The following is a 14,733-nucleotide window of genomic DNA, read 5'->3' as shown; positions in this document are numbered from 1 at the left end:
CAGAACATGCTTCAAGACTGGCAGACTAGGCTTTAACAAGAACAGCTCACTTTTCACCTACCTCATGGGTTCCACAGTCCACCCATAATTTCATAATCACCACCTTGTTTCTACTTCCACTAAACCTACAGTAGCACCATGTGCTTCTTTCACCCTGTTCTTCAAAGGTCCACAGAGCAGGATCATTCTCAGTGCTGCAGTGACACTGACTTGACGGTGATGTGTCAAGTGTGTTGCACTGGTATACATGGATCGGACACAGCTAGATAAGCGACTAGTCTATTTCAGAATAGGCTAATGGACATATGCATGATTTAGAATGATTTATTAGGTAAATATGCATGTGAAAGACGTCAGCAGCAATCGTTTCTGAAGGGTGGGGGTGTGATTGTTTTATAAATGGAGTTTCATAATCTTCAATTGTTGCCTGCGTTTTACATTTATTATATCAACAAAAATCTGCCACCTTACTTTAAATGCAGGTCTGTTTGAATCAACGTCACTGGACTGAGTTCACTTCAAGCATGAAGAAATGTTTTTGATGGCTCTGAGACCATGGTTTCGCTTCTGCTAAAACTGATCTGGACTGGCTTTTCAGGGGTGTCACGCTTGCATGGATATGTGAAAGGGAGAATAAAACAAGTGAATATACCTACGCTGTGCAGGACAGAATTCTAATTCATTTCCAGGACTCCTTGGTTGTATTATTTTACATTACTGCCAAGTTTGTAGATTTACGTAGTGACTCAACTGCATGCCAATGTTGGGTGTGGACTGGTGCTTAAGATTAAAGGAATGAGATTTCTACTGAACCAGTGAAAAACTAAAAATGGTAACCAAGAAGTGTGTGGGCAGGGGCACCTACATTGTTTAAAATTACTACAAATGAATGAGCTTTAAGCACTGTATGAGTAGGAGGTGGAGAATGATGGGCCAGTTTCCATTAAGGAATGAATACACAACAGATTTTGTCCAATTACCTAGATTTGTACCCATCAAAGCTACATTTGAATAAAAACAAGACAAACTGCAGTTTTCAATTGTCAAAAATACTTAAGACAAATTTATTGTTTATCAAAATACTGTAAGTAATACAAACATCGATTCTCTTAAGACAATTTAAGCACAGAGCTGAAGGACCTATAAGTGGGAGCAAATACAAGTGATTTTTTCCTCCAATTAAGTGTTTTTTTTTTATTTTTATTTTTTTTTTAAATCAAGAATCCAGAGTGATTCTCCCTTTCATTTCACCTCCAACACAATGACATTCTTTAAATCCAATTCTAAACTTCCCTTTTATTCACAAGCTAAAAGGAACATGGTTCTGAAGTCTATTTCAGTCTTGCATTAGAGATATGTTGGAGACCATGCTCAGCTCTATAAAAGTGCATTGAAAAATGGAAGTCACACCAAGAGGGGGAAAAAAGGGCAAACCCACAGCTTTGGCACCAGTGTTAATTCAGTTGTGTAAAAAAGGCACAAGAAGCATAATGAAGTAGTAATATGTGTAATGTCACCCAATGGAAAGTTAAAACATCTGTGCTCTTTCAAAGGATGCAACACACCTATCCCTTCTGCTACTAGCAAGGATTCAAACAGTGGCATCCTAAACCAGGCAAAAACACTGTAGCAGCCATGTTGTGTTAGGGAAAAAAAAAAAAAAAATTATCAGTAACACACTGGGGTGTAAACCTTAGAATGTGAGAGCCACCATGACCTGCATCTACTTAAACAGTACTACTGAATACTGCAAGAGTCTGGCTGTGCTGAGGAAACTAGAGAGATGAAAGGGGGGGGGCATTGAAGCACAGCATAAGGAGAAATGAGTGAGACAATAAGTGAAGATTCAGTGTTCATGTTGTCTTTGTTCTGGAGCAGACGTTTTGACCATGGCTGGTGGCTACTTTGGCTTTTGGAAGTGATGACAGCATTAGACAGTAATGTGGAATGGGCTCCCAGGAATGTGGTCGTCACCCCATTTCACCACCAGAATATACTCGCCCTTCTCTTTCAACTGGTAGGACACATTATAGAGACGGTTGCCCAGGTGTTTGACCAGAATTTCTTCACAGGGTACCTTGGGCCCATCCACTCCAACCAGAAGCATGTTTCTTCCTATTATTTAAAAGAAATACAACGCTTATGAACATGAATGAAAAACATGCATCTCATTAATTGTTAAAATACATGTGGGTATCTACAAAGCAACTTGGTACTCAGATTCTGCCATCAGACATAAGTAGTACCTGCTTTGCTGCAGTCTACACTGAAGCTATTTTTCTGGCCAACAAAGCCCTTGGTGAGCCCGAGGCCTTTAGCCACCACACGGCTAGCATCAGAGCTGGCCCATCCTGGTGCCGCCTGCTGACTGGAGGTCACACTGCGGGTCACAGGATCAACCAGCACAGAAGAAGTCTCATGCATGCTGTGGCTACTGACCAAACGAGAGCCTGAATGGGGAGGAAGAATAAATAAAATTACTGTTTTATTAATATCTGATATCAACAATGTACATTTAAGAACCAACCAAAACAGATACTGCTACAGTTTAAGTGCATTAAAGACATCATTAACTCAATGCTTTACCTGTAATTTTAGCTTTAAAGGGGCTCCCAACAATATGGTATGGTCCACCGTATTTAATAGAGATTAGGTAGTTTCCAGGTGCCATTGGAGTGTAGGTGACCTTATAGCCTTCAGGACACTCTTGACAGTCCATCTTCACTTTGGAAGGCCCATCAATAGTTACTGCAAGTGCTCCAGGACCAGCTGAACTTGTGTTCACAATGAATTCACATGGAGACCCTAACACAAGAAAGATGATTAGACTAAATTAACAGACCCATATACAAAATGACAAAAAGCTAAGCCAACCTACATACCAGTGACTCCACCCTCCAGACCAGTTCCATAAGCAGACACCATGCCTGGATCTCCAGCTTGGCCTGCTTCTCCCACCCGGATCTTGAAAGGGCTTCCAGGGATGTGGGAGCCATTAAATTTCACATCAATGAGGTACAGCCCATTCTCCCTGGGAATGAACCTCACTGCATATTTATCTGTGAAAATAAGTATGGAGTGTGAGAGCAAAAAGCAAAGGGTGTATAGCATTCTTGGTGCAATTAGCAGGCTGACTAACATCACCACTTTTTGAAATGATGGCAATGTACTGGATCATTTGCAGTGTTGGAGGCTCAAAAACAGTATCACAGTACAGTAGTATTTATACACAGATGTGGAGATCCTAGCCAAAATATATTACTTGGTTACATAGCAATACAATAGTTTTTTTTCCAGTAATAATAAACCACTTTAGAAAACAGTCATCACTATTACCTTCATCAATCTCAGTGACACAGCACTCTTCCAGGGCTCCAGATGGGCTGTGAACTTTAGCATCAATTACACCCTTTGCTCCATTTAGGCTCACAGCAAACGAAGCTGGCTGGTTCACCTTTAAGCCGGACTCCTGTATTCACATAACACTTCTAGAAGTCAACACACTTTCATACACCCTAACAGCTTGGTGCTCACTACTAAAGAAAAGGCATTTAAACAAACACTGCTACATTTGACAAACACCTCTTACCTTCAGGCTAAAAGAGTTAAAGAGAGGCCATTCCAAGTAAAGACAACAAATAAGAATAGTAGGAAGAAATAAAAGTCAAAAAGAAAACCCTGTGAAAGAAGAAAAAGCCTCTTTTTTGCTCTCTTTAACCCTTTAGCCCCTAGCTTCCATCCCAGGAGGGAAAGATGGATGGCTGTTGGGAGCCTTTAGGACAAGGCACGAGAAATACAAACAGTCCTTCACACAAACCCCCACAAACCCTGGTACACCCAATCAACACAGCAGCAGAAGATACTATAATCAGTATCTGATAAATACTGGTACGTCATTCTACAATTGCCAGTCTTGAGTTATCAAAAAAAAAAAAAAAAAAACCCTAATTTTTTTTTTTTATCTCATTGCCATGTCCTCTATAAATATCATTTTAATTTAAAGGCCTAGGGCTAAATTTGCATATCCATGGTTTACCACTTATATAGGAAGACATGGGATATGACCATGTTGTTCCTGGAAGTTAAACTTATGAAAACAGCTTTCTGCTGCTGTGCTGAGGGCAGCCTAGGACTTGCTCTGGGTGGACAAATGTCTGTCTTTCTCGAAGCCTCACCTGAAGACTGGCAACAGTAAGTCGGCGGGCATCATCATCAGGAGAGGCAACAGGCACCACGAAGGGACTGTCGGGGATGTGCTCATCGTTGAACTTTATGGATACCTCATAATCTCCTGCAAAGCCAATCCATAAACAGTGAGCTGTAATATCTAATAACTGAGGAATCTTTGTAGCACATAATTGGGATTCTTTATCTCACCAGGCTCCTGGACAATGTAGGATACACCACTGGATCCATCTTTACGGTCTTCAAAGGCAATCTCTGCTTTGCTGGGTCCTTCCACAGCAATAGACAGTCCCCCAGCTCCAGCCTCACGAGTCCATATACTAAACTCAGCTAGGAGAGTGGGGGGGGGGGGGGGGGGAATAAAATAAAATTGGTGCACATTAATATTAAAACATGTTAAATATGTCAAAGCCTTACATTCTTATTCACAGGATTACCCTTACATACCTGGTACTCCTGCCTCTGCTCTCTCTAGCCCAGGACCTCCTGCACGGACTTTGTGTGGCCCTCCTTCTCCTAATGGACCCACCGTGAACTGGAAAGGGGATCCTGGGACATGCTGGCCCTGGTACTTCACACTGACTGTGTGAACACCCATCTCAGTGGGCACAAAGCGAATGCAGTATGTGTTGTTCTCACCCTCCATGATCTCAGCCTTGTGCAACTTCCCTGAAGGGCTGGTCACCTGGGCAGTCATGTCAGCAATGCTGATCTCTGTAGATTAGTTAAAAAAGGTTAGACTCATTCAGTAACTGAATATTCCATATAAACAAGGTGATCAATCTCTTAATGTTTCCTACCTGGTATCTTCAGGCTCAGATCACATTGGCTGCCAACACTTGCAACAGACGCTGCTCTCTTTTTGCGTGTAATGCTCTCTTTCATTCTACCCTCTCCAGTCACCTTCACTGTAAAAGCACTGCCTGTGGGACAATGTAGAAACATGAAATGAGTGACATATTGACGTCTGACCATTTTAATAGCTCCCAAATTCTGAAATATTGAACATACCAGGAACATGCTGGTCAGCAAATTTAATGTTGATGATGTAATTTCCAGGCTCAGTAGGGCAGTATGTGACCTTGCATGTCCCATCTTCTTGATCCTCAGTGTTTATGTCAACCTTACTGGGCCCTTCAATGGACAGACTAAGACCTCCATAGCCTTGGGAAAAAACATGCACACATCTGTCACTATACTCAAAGTGCAGTCAGATTCAAAGCCCCCTTCAACAAACTAAATGTAAAACATCGCATAAACAAAGTTGCACTCACCTGCATCTCTGGTATCAATGATAAATTCTGCTGGCTCAAAGGTACGAGCCTCACTCAGGCCTTGCCCAGTCACACGTACACGGCTGGCATCAGCAATCTCAGATTGTTTGATCATGACAGAAATTGGGCTACTGGGAATATGGCGACCATTTTTCTTAATATTCACAAGGTGTTCACCAATCTCTTTCGGAACAAAGGAGACACCTGAAGATTTTGGAAAAAGGAAAAGGAAGTTAGCTTACTTTAGTTTCACGCTTGAAATTTTATTGTAGCCATCTGAATAATGAACCTTAAAACTGCTGCAGTCTCTGATCTAGTTATGCATATATAAATAAAGGACTGACTAGTTATATCAATTGTCAAACAGCATTTTTTTTTACCTTTCAAGACACTTACCCACATGCCCATTACGAAGCATTTTGAGCAGACATGGCTCCTCTCGGCCAGAGGGAGTGGTGAGTGAGGCAGTCAGCTGGCTCAGGTCCAGCTCACCAATGTCCAATGGGATATCAGCAGCAGAGCCCACCTTTAGATGGGACATGCGCATGGAGTCATCGCCTGTTTGTCAGACAAAAATAAATAAATAATGATAATAATCTGAGGACTCAATACCTTACCCCTTAGTACATGTTACCATGGCAAGATTTAAACAAGATTAGATACTGGAATATTCAAGATTAAATTTCTCTGGGGCCAGAGTTAGGCTCATATCGGAGACAGTACACAACTGTATTAGAGACCAGACCTCCAGGATTTAAATGATTTTCACAGACAAAGACTAAATCTTCTCTTTGTGCCCTCACCTGTGATCTTGGACACAAAAGGACTGCCAGGGATATGTTTGTCATTGTATTTCACAAGGATGTTGTAGTCTCCAGGTAGAACAGGGAGGTAAGACACAGTGCATGTGCCATCTTGGTTATCGGTGCAGCTGATGTCTGCTTTTGAAGGCCCCTCAATTGCCAAAGAGAGACCACCTGAAGAGAAGGGAGGCAAAAGAATTTGAGTTAACTTTTGAAAATTTCCACCAGACTGTTCCAAAAGAGTCCAAGTAGATTCTTCCATACCTTCCCCAGCATCTTTGGTATTGACAGTGAACACTGCTGGCTTATTGACCATGCCATGAATCAGACCAGGCCCATAAGCAGTCACATGGCCACTGTTAACAAAATCCACATAGAACTGAAGAGGACTTCCTGTCAGAAGAGAGAAAATTGGGATTCTGCAGGGTTACTAATAAAATTGAAAAAATCTACATCTATACATTGTGTTGCTAATAAGAGTGCAATTGCATTATTGCACCAATAATCCCAACTGAAAGAATGGTACATGAAAAATGCACATGAAAGTCTGAATTGAAAAAAAGGCCAACATTTAAAAAAAGTTTGATGCTTGGACAAGGTGGAAAAGTTATATCGCTAAAGTGCAAATGGGGGGCTGGAAAAGGGTTTTTCAAATAAATAATGCTTCAGCTGGTTTATACATACTGCACGCCAGAGCCCTGGACCATCTCCATACTTTACACACCAGCACCCAAATGTCTTTAGTGCATGTGTAGAATATTGTTAATATTTTTAGAGAAAAGTAAAATGCTGTGTGATGTCTACAAGCTCTACACCACAGAAAACAGACATGCCAAAATATAAATATTATAATCAAGCTTTTGATAGTGTTTGTGATATACACAACCCACTCAAATCTCTCCAACTCCCTCATTTCAATGTCATCCCTGATCATGGAGGCTGACGTCACCTGAAGTTCTCAAATGTGTAGTGGATGGAAACTCATTTTATCCCCCCCGGCTGATATTTCTTTACTGTGCAAAATATATGCAAACATTTTGGAAGGAAACCTTCCAACTGTATGCAGGCCTTGTTTTAAAGAGTTCAAAGGCCCAAATATCAATCCAAGCAGTTTTACCTGGAATATGTATCCCATCATATTTGATGTCCATCTCATGTAGTCCAGCCTCTGTAGGTGCATACTTTACTGTGACCGTACCATCTTTGTTATCGGTAATGTCTGGCTTGGCCACATTTCCAGATGGCATCCTCACTTCACCTGAGAAAGATTACATATTTAGCTGAGTTCTCTCAGAGCTCTCCCAAGAAGGGAGAAACAAAATATTACAAATTAACCAAATATACCTGTGATTTCTCCCTTCTGGATGGTGAATGGAATGACTAGGTCAAAAGGTCTCAGTCCAGCTACATCCAATCCATTCATGCCCAGTGGCCTGTCTGTTGCCTAATAGACATACAAAAAGAGCAAAATTCAAAAAAGCAAGGGCAGTGAACACATCCAGCCATATTCAACCTGATAAGTCTAGTTATTATATCAGTAATGAAATATTGCTTAGATGTAACTACAGGGGTTGAAATGCAAATTTATAGTTGAACTGTAATTATTCATGTAAAATTAACATGTTTTACCTCTCTCAATCTTTAGAAATATAATTTGTAGAAAAGGTATTAAAGTAAAAGCAAACAAAACTACATTTGACTGAGTTTTACAAACAAGAGAATTTAGGAAGTGTCAAAGGTTATGGATCACATCCCCCAAAAAGGCAAAAGATGGTAATGATTATGAAGATGATGCAGCCACCAACACTGTGAGAGAGAAATGACGTCATGACAAGACAAAAGCTCAATTTGTGATTCTCTAGTGTGGACAAACGGCAGAGTGATAGCCAAGCAGACAAGACAGTGACTTAGACATACTACAGGAAGAGAACCAACAATTTTTGAAGGAAAAAACCCCAAAGTTAAGTAGAAGCACCCCACAAATACTAAAACTTCAGACATGGTCCCAGCCATTTTGTTAAATGCAAACATCCACATTTATGACTTTCAAAATGGCTGCCCTTGTATGGCATCAATATGAGATTTAGGCAAAAGAACCCCTAAACCTGCAGGGAAAGAACAACAACTGAGACAAGACAATGTCAATGAGGGACAAACAAGGGTAGGCATGATTGAGAGGGAGAGAGCAGGGAGTGTCAGTACCCATGGCTGGCCCATGTTGGCGTACTGCGGGACCTGGCTCTGCTGCATAAGTTGCTCAGGGAGGGCACCTTCCAAAGCCTGAGATAGAATGACAGAATCAAGTGTGAAATATTCCTAATACTTAAACATTCATATTAGATAGGTATAGATAAACCCTTTTGTGGGGTGGTTTGCAAATGAAGTCCATCCCTGGCTTGGAATTTGAAAACAGTTTTTCAGCATGACAAACCTATCATTAGTTATAAAATGCAAAAACTGCATCTGCAGTTGAAAAGCACATTTGTTTAGAGATGTTCTTTGACTTTTTTTTTTTTTTAAGCTTGAAAGACTTGGGCCACTACTGATTAAAATTTTCTTCCAAAAATTTTTTATTTGATATTAAAAAAAAGCAACAATGCATGCTGGGTACAGTTAAGCTTATTCCACCAGATAATTTATAGATTTTAAATTAGAACATGTTTTTTTAATATTTATTATCACACTATCTGCTTTATTGTAATTAAGCATTGACTAAAGTGGCTTTAGGGCTTCCAAGCAAAGTATCAATTCTCACAGATATCTGAAAACACTGTATAATCAGTGAGCACGAAATCTGAGCACTAAGTGGAGAGATGCCGTCGTAGCCATGGCAACTGAAACATTGACTGCTTGGATGTATCAGTGTATATGAATATCAAACATTTGGCTTCTACGTACCGTAACCTGGAAGGGGCTGTTGGGAATGTGCTCCCCTCCAAAGCGCACACAGATGACATATTTCCCAGGCTGGGGTGCTGTATAGAAGATGTCGAAGGTTCCATCCTCATTCTCAACCACGTCCACATCGACCTCTGCACCATCTGGAGTGCACACTGTGCAGGTCACCTTCCCCTTCCCAGCTGCCTTTGCATCCACAGTGATGACTGTTTGTTCCCCAATCTGGATAGTGGGACCAACTCCAGCACCTGGGGAAGTTTAAATATTTAAATAAATGAATATTTAAAAAAAAAAAAAAAAAAAAAAAAGAAAACATTAATTCTCTCTGTGGTGGCAAGTTTGTTCCCATGAGCTTTAGAATAGACACCCCTACAGAAATACTTTTCCAACCATGCATCCTGCCTCATAACCCTGTGGTAACAGACAGAGAATGTTTGACAAGCTACAAAATTGAAGTGTTTCTTCACAATAGTTAATGAACCAAACTATACTCATTAAGCACATAAGCATCAGAATACTCTGAATAGATAAATGCATATTTGAAATGCCTGTTGAGATTTAAAAAATTTGCACAAAAGGGATTATTAGTATTTGACCACTTCTCACCAATTTGTCTGTTACCTCAGTGGTCTGAAAGCGCCATCCTTGACTATTGCTGAATGCTAAAAATAGTTATAACTACCCTGGTTAATTTTGTCAGAGACGACTTTAGTAAATTCAATGCATTCCATCATAACAGGCATAGAAAAACTAGACTTGAGTTAGTGATTAGTCCACCATCACTGATAGGACATGCTATCTATTACACCAAGGAGAGGACGGCGGAGGGGGAGGGAGGGAGAAGGCCAAATGCCTGGCAGACTTAATTTACAAGTTCCTGATGTTAAACCGCAGTTTGTAGCCAGTATAGAACCCATTTATTAAATGCAAAATATGTTTATGAGGACACTATTAAAAGCAGGATGGTGCCATTTGGCATGCAAGGAGAACCAAGTGTAGAGCAAAGACATTTGTCAAAGCGCTTACCCAAACCGTGACCTCCAATTGAGACTGAGAAACCGTGAGAAGCAGAGAGCGAAAAAGTGAAAAGTAAAAGTCAGGACAAAATACAACACAATGTGCTCAAAAAGAAAGAGGGAAAAATAAATAAAGAAAACACAAATCCAAACACACATTTAAAACAAGTGGAGAAGAGTGTGCTGGGATTGTGAGCAGCTCTGCACAACAGGTGATGTGTCCAAGTTGGTGACAAGGTCAAGAGCTTCAAACACAAAGAGACTGGTTTATAATGGGTCTACAAATGCCTGGTATGAACGTTACAAAATAAAGACAATCCAAATCTAAGCCACTGGCCAAACCAAATGCACTTTTCCCCTACAAAAGGCTTAATTCAGCGATTCAAGTTTTATGCATGATGCCAATCACTGTAGATAGGCCATTAAGCCTTTCCTTAAAGTTGTTTTAAACAACTAACTTTCTTCCAACCACAAATATCAATATGTGGGAGGGGGCTACTACTCCCCCCCCCCCAAAATAGTGACACGACATGGCAATGTAGTCATACGTTCAGAAGTGCTCTAGTAAACGACTAAGTACGTATAGCATTTCCACTGATGTGCTGATCTGAGTAAATTGTAAATTATGGTTTACCTGTGACAGTGCACTTGCTGGCATCTCCTGTTGGCAGTGCACGGATGCGGTATGGAGAGTATGGTATTTCATCTCCACCATACTTAATGAGAATTGTGTAGCGCCCAGTCATATCAGGAACATATGATACCAAGTATGTGCCATCTTGGTTATCGCGAATATTGGCTTTTTTGGGCTTTCCTTCTGGATCCTTAAATAATTTAAAAAAATAATAATTAAAAAGAAAGCCAACTAATATATTCAGTAACATCCAGTATGTCTTTCTTCACATATTAACATTAAGCATTTCAAGATTTTTTTTACATAAACTCTGCCACTTACAGTGATCTGAACAGCCAGAAGTCCTTCTCCTGCATCTTTAGCATCAATGGTAAACTCCACAGGAAGGCTGGCAGGCACACCAGTGGTATTAAGTCCAGGACCACTAGCACGTACCTTACTTGCATCATGCGTGGGCAGAACCTTCAACTTATAAGGACTAAAACAGAGAGGGCATTGAGAGAAGGAAAGAAAGAAAGATGAGGGTGTGAAACAGAAGTAGATAACTGACTCCATCACTGTTGAAAGTGCATGACACCAACAAAAACATCAAAACATCCTTAAAATAAAAATGTGTACTTTGAAAGGGTGCCAAGTATGCATCACAGATGGACTAGCCTTTAATTGTAGAATTACAAACAGTTCTTCAAATGTTTCTGAACACAGGGATACCACAGACCAGGTATTATTGGTGGTGTCATCACAAACACCACCCACTAGAGTCTTGAACATGTTGAAGGCTGAGATATTTATACATTTTCATGTGGAAGCTTGTGACCCTTAAGCCGTTCAGTATTGTGAAATATAATGTCTACTCATCTATCTCTATAACACAAACCACCACACCAGAAATTCTTACTGCCTTTCTGACATGTTCACCACACCTTTTTCGGTTTACATGAAAACAGGCAAGATCTTCAGATTATTAAAGCCACAGGAAGGGAGTGGTTTGCTACAGCAGCATTTTCTCACTTACAAAAATATGAATTTCTGAAAAAATGCCTTATCCTTTTATCCATTACATAAAATAGTTAATACTATGTGAATGTGCTTGTGTAATGTTAAAAATGTTACTGTTAAATTGTAATCAAAAGTTACCAAGCTCAGTTCTCGTGTAAACATTGCTTAAATGTAATTTCAGTACAGTGTAGCCTTCAGTTTTGTGGTTTGTACAGTACAGTGTAGCCTTCAGTTGTGGTATGGAATCAGACAAACATGTTAAATGTAAAACTTTTTTGCAGATGAACAGGTAAAGGTATGTGTAATATAGGTAGTATTGCTGCCACATGGCACCCAGGTCTTCTGAGGTGCTGATCTAAAACGACAATGCCTGTGGGGATTTCCTCCAAGTGATCCAGCATCTTCCCACAATTAAAAAAAAATACATGTTAATTTGTCAATTGCCCAGGTGAAATTGTCCACATGTGTAAGTATGAGAATGGGATGATCTCTGGGCTTGTCCCCTGTACAGGGTGAGCTGCAGCCTTATGCCTGATGATGCTGGGTAGGTTCTGAACCTACTGTGACCTTAAATAAAGGATGAAGAGATCATGTAAAGGTTGTGTACCTGCATGGGATTTCTTCATCAGCATACAGCACATTAATAGAATACGGTCCCTCTCTGGTGGGCACATAGCTCACTGTGTGAGTCTGATCTCCATTATCCACCACCTCAACTGGCTCTACTACACCTGTACAATAGAAGGGTACATTACAAATTTTGTAGTTTTATTTGTCTAATTTCAGATTTGGAGCAGCACTTCTAAAGATTTTAACTACAGTCAAGTTTACTAACCTTTTGGCCCCTGCACTCTGACCTGCAGAGGTGCCATTCCTGCTTTGCTAGCATCCACAGTAAATACCTGTGGGATATTGGCACGCACATTGGTCCCAATACCCTGACCCTGGCACTTTACCTTGGTAGGATCAACAGTATCATGGACAGGTACAGAGAATGGGCTTCCTTTAAAGAAAAGAAAATTGGGTGTCACTTCATGCTAAAAGTTTAAAAAAAAAAAAAAAAAAAAAAAAAGAGACCATAGGACAAAAAGCAAATTTTACCAGTGATTTTTTGGCCACCATAGGTGATATTGAGGTTGTAAGTCCCTGGCTCATAAGGTATGTACTCTACAGAGCAGCTGCCATCTTTGTTGTCAGTGCAGGACATCTTAGCCTCTGAGGGCCCTTCCATCGCCAGGCCCAACCCTCCTGTACCAGCCCCACTACAAAATAGGAGGCAAGTGTCAAACGAGTTAAACACCTTGTGAGTTCTGAAACTACTTGGAGACTTTAATGACTACTAACCGGGTCTCGACAGTGAATTTGTTGGGTTTATTGGTGATTCCTGCTTGCAGTCCTGGACCGTGCACCCGCACACGTGCTGGATCACAACCCTCAGTCACAGGCACACGGAATGGACTTTTTGGCACTGGGGCATCATCATAGGTAACCTCCACGCTATGTGGACCTATAAACAAAGTATTGTCCCTCAGACAAAAGCAAACCAAGTCACAGGTCCCAGATGTTCTGAGACTCTTTGTTGTAATATGAATGTATAAAAGATTCAAGGCTCACCCTCCTCATAGGGAGTGTATTCAACTTTATAGGTACCATCTCCCAGGTCACTAATGAGGGCCTCAGTGTGATTGCCAGATGGGTTGTTGATGCAAGTCTTGATGTGCTTGCCTCCAGTTTTTGTAAGGGCACGAGCATCAACAGTGAAGTCAGTGGTGGCTTCTCTGAAAACTCCTTTAAAAATAAATAAGCAGATAAAGATTTTATTTTTTTTCCCCCCAGAAAATGTAAGCAGCAAGGGCAATAAATACAAATCCAATAATACCTTTGCCTTCAACACCAGGTCCAAACACTTTCACACCACTAGTCTCTACAGCAGGCTCAACATTAAGTCTTGCAGGGAAGTTTGGAACATCCTGGCCACCGTAGCGGATTGTTAGGGTGTAGGCTCCAGGGTACAGAGGAATGTAGGTGATTGTGTAAGTTCCATCCCCATTATCCTGTATATGGACCTCTGCTGCAGTACCATTATCAGAAATTATTTCAATGGTCAGCTCTGCTGGGCCAGCATTGGTGCAGTCTACCACAAACTGGCCAGTCTCTCCGACTTTGGCTCGCTCTAAACCTGGGCCAGAGCAGCGGACCTTAACAGATGGAAAGAAATTCAGTTATTTACCCCAACAATTGAGCCCTTCCAATGAAAAGCCATATGACTTTTTCATAAAAACCCATCAAGACTGAAATGACATTCATTGATTTACCCTCTGTGTAAAGCATTCACTAAAAATCTGTTTATTAGGCTAAATTTAAATATTTGTTCATGCTTTAGTGTTACAGCTAATTACTGCATTAATTAACATCAAAATGGACACTCACCTTAGACGGGTCAGCAGGAGAGACAGCTTCCACAGGGAACGGACTTCCTGGGATGGGAGCCCCATCATAAGTGAGCTCCACTTCATAAGGCCCCTTATCTCTTGGAATAAAGCGGACCTGGCTGGTCTCTGGGCTCAGACCTGGCTCCACTTTACATGGCACTGATTTGCCAGCAGGTCCTGTCACCTTTGCACCAACTTTACCTTGACCGCCTGCTCCCTTAGACTTCACTGTAATATCCTGGTCTTTCCCAACAGTCATTTCTGAGAAAACAGGACACTTAAGAGTTAAACTTAAAAGCATTATAGAGCACATGAAAAATTAAATCAAAATGGAATGGGATTGTGATGACATACTGTCTCCAAGTCCTGCAACCTTAACCTTGCTCAGATCCATGGAAGGAGCGACAGCCACAGCAAAGGGCGTTTTGGGAATTGGATCACCACCATAGGTCACATTCACACCCATGTTGCCCTAAACAGTGGAAAAACAGG

At 40.9% G+C, this 14,733-nt stretch overlaps 1 protein-coding gene across 4 annotated transcripts in view; it reads right to left on the bottom strand.

Moving 5' to 3' along the window:
* Positions 1–1,052: 1,052 nt before the first annotated feature.
* The window catches only part of flna (filamin A, alpha (actin binding protein 280)), a 35,909-nt gene continuing 22,228 nt past the window's right edge, over positions 1,053–14,733 (bottom strand). The window contains exons 19-47 of one of the 4 annotated variants that reach the window (XM_066671595.1): positions 14,596–14,713; positions 14,240–14,502; positions 13,689–14,007; positions 13,424–13,597; positions 13,154–13,316; positions 12,911–13,071; positions 12,645–12,812; positions 12,417–12,540; positions 11,132–11,288; positions 10,811–11,000; positions 10,187–10,210; positions 9,161–9,408; positions 8,465–8,542; positions 7,607–7,706; positions 7,380–7,520; positions 6,527–6,655; positions 6,263–6,436; positions 5,856–6,017; positions 5,460–5,663; positions 5,197–5,349; positions 4,986–5,108; positions 4,633–4,899; positions 4,378–4,515; positions 4,176–4,291; positions 3,337–3,469; positions 2,883–3,059; positions 2,587–2,805; positions 2,247–2,450; positions 1,053–2,115 (exon numbers count right to left, since the gene is read on the bottom strand). In XM_066671595.1, the coding sequence (XP_066527692.1) occupies positions 1,931–2,115; positions 2,247–2,450; positions 2,587–2,805; positions 2,883–3,059; positions 3,337–3,469; positions 4,176–4,291; positions 4,378–4,515; positions 4,633–4,899; positions 4,986–5,108; positions 5,197–5,349; positions 5,460–5,663; positions 5,856–6,017; positions 6,263–6,436; positions 6,527–6,655; positions 7,380–7,520; positions 7,607–7,706; positions 8,465–8,542; positions 9,161–9,408; positions 10,187–10,210; positions 10,811–11,000; positions 11,132–11,288; positions 12,417–12,540; positions 12,645–12,812; positions 12,911–13,071; positions 13,154–13,316; positions 13,424–13,597; positions 13,689–14,007; positions 14,240–14,502; positions 14,596–14,713 (4,812 nt within the window). In that variant the 3' untranslated portion in view covers positions 1,053–1,930. The remainder of the gene's footprint in view (positions 2,116–2,246; positions 2,451–2,586; positions 2,806–2,882; positions 3,060–3,336; positions 3,470–4,175; positions 4,292–4,377; positions 4,516–4,632; positions 4,900–4,985; positions 5,109–5,196; positions 5,350–5,459; positions 5,664–5,855; positions 6,018–6,262; positions 6,437–6,526; positions 6,656–7,379; positions 7,521–7,606; positions 7,707–8,464; positions 8,543–9,160; positions 9,409–10,186; positions 10,211–10,810; positions 11,001–11,131; positions 11,289–12,416; positions 12,541–12,644; positions 12,813–12,910; positions 13,072–13,153; positions 13,317–13,423; positions 13,598–13,688; positions 14,008–14,239; positions 14,503–14,595; positions 14,714–14,733) is intronic. The other 3 variants (XM_066671598.1, XM_066671596.1, XM_066671599.1) reach the window with 3 other exon arrangements.

Source organism: Hoplias malabaricus, chromosome 5 (assembly GCF_029633855.1).
Source record: "Hoplias malabaricus isolate fHopMal1 chromosome 5, fHopMal1.hap1, whole genome shotgun sequence".
Classification (NCBI taxonomy): domain Eukaryota; kingdom Metazoa; phylum Chordata; class Actinopteri; order Characiformes; family Erythrinidae; genus Hoplias; species Hoplias malabaricus.
This window is presented reverse-complemented; position numbering and strand designations above follow the sequence as displayed.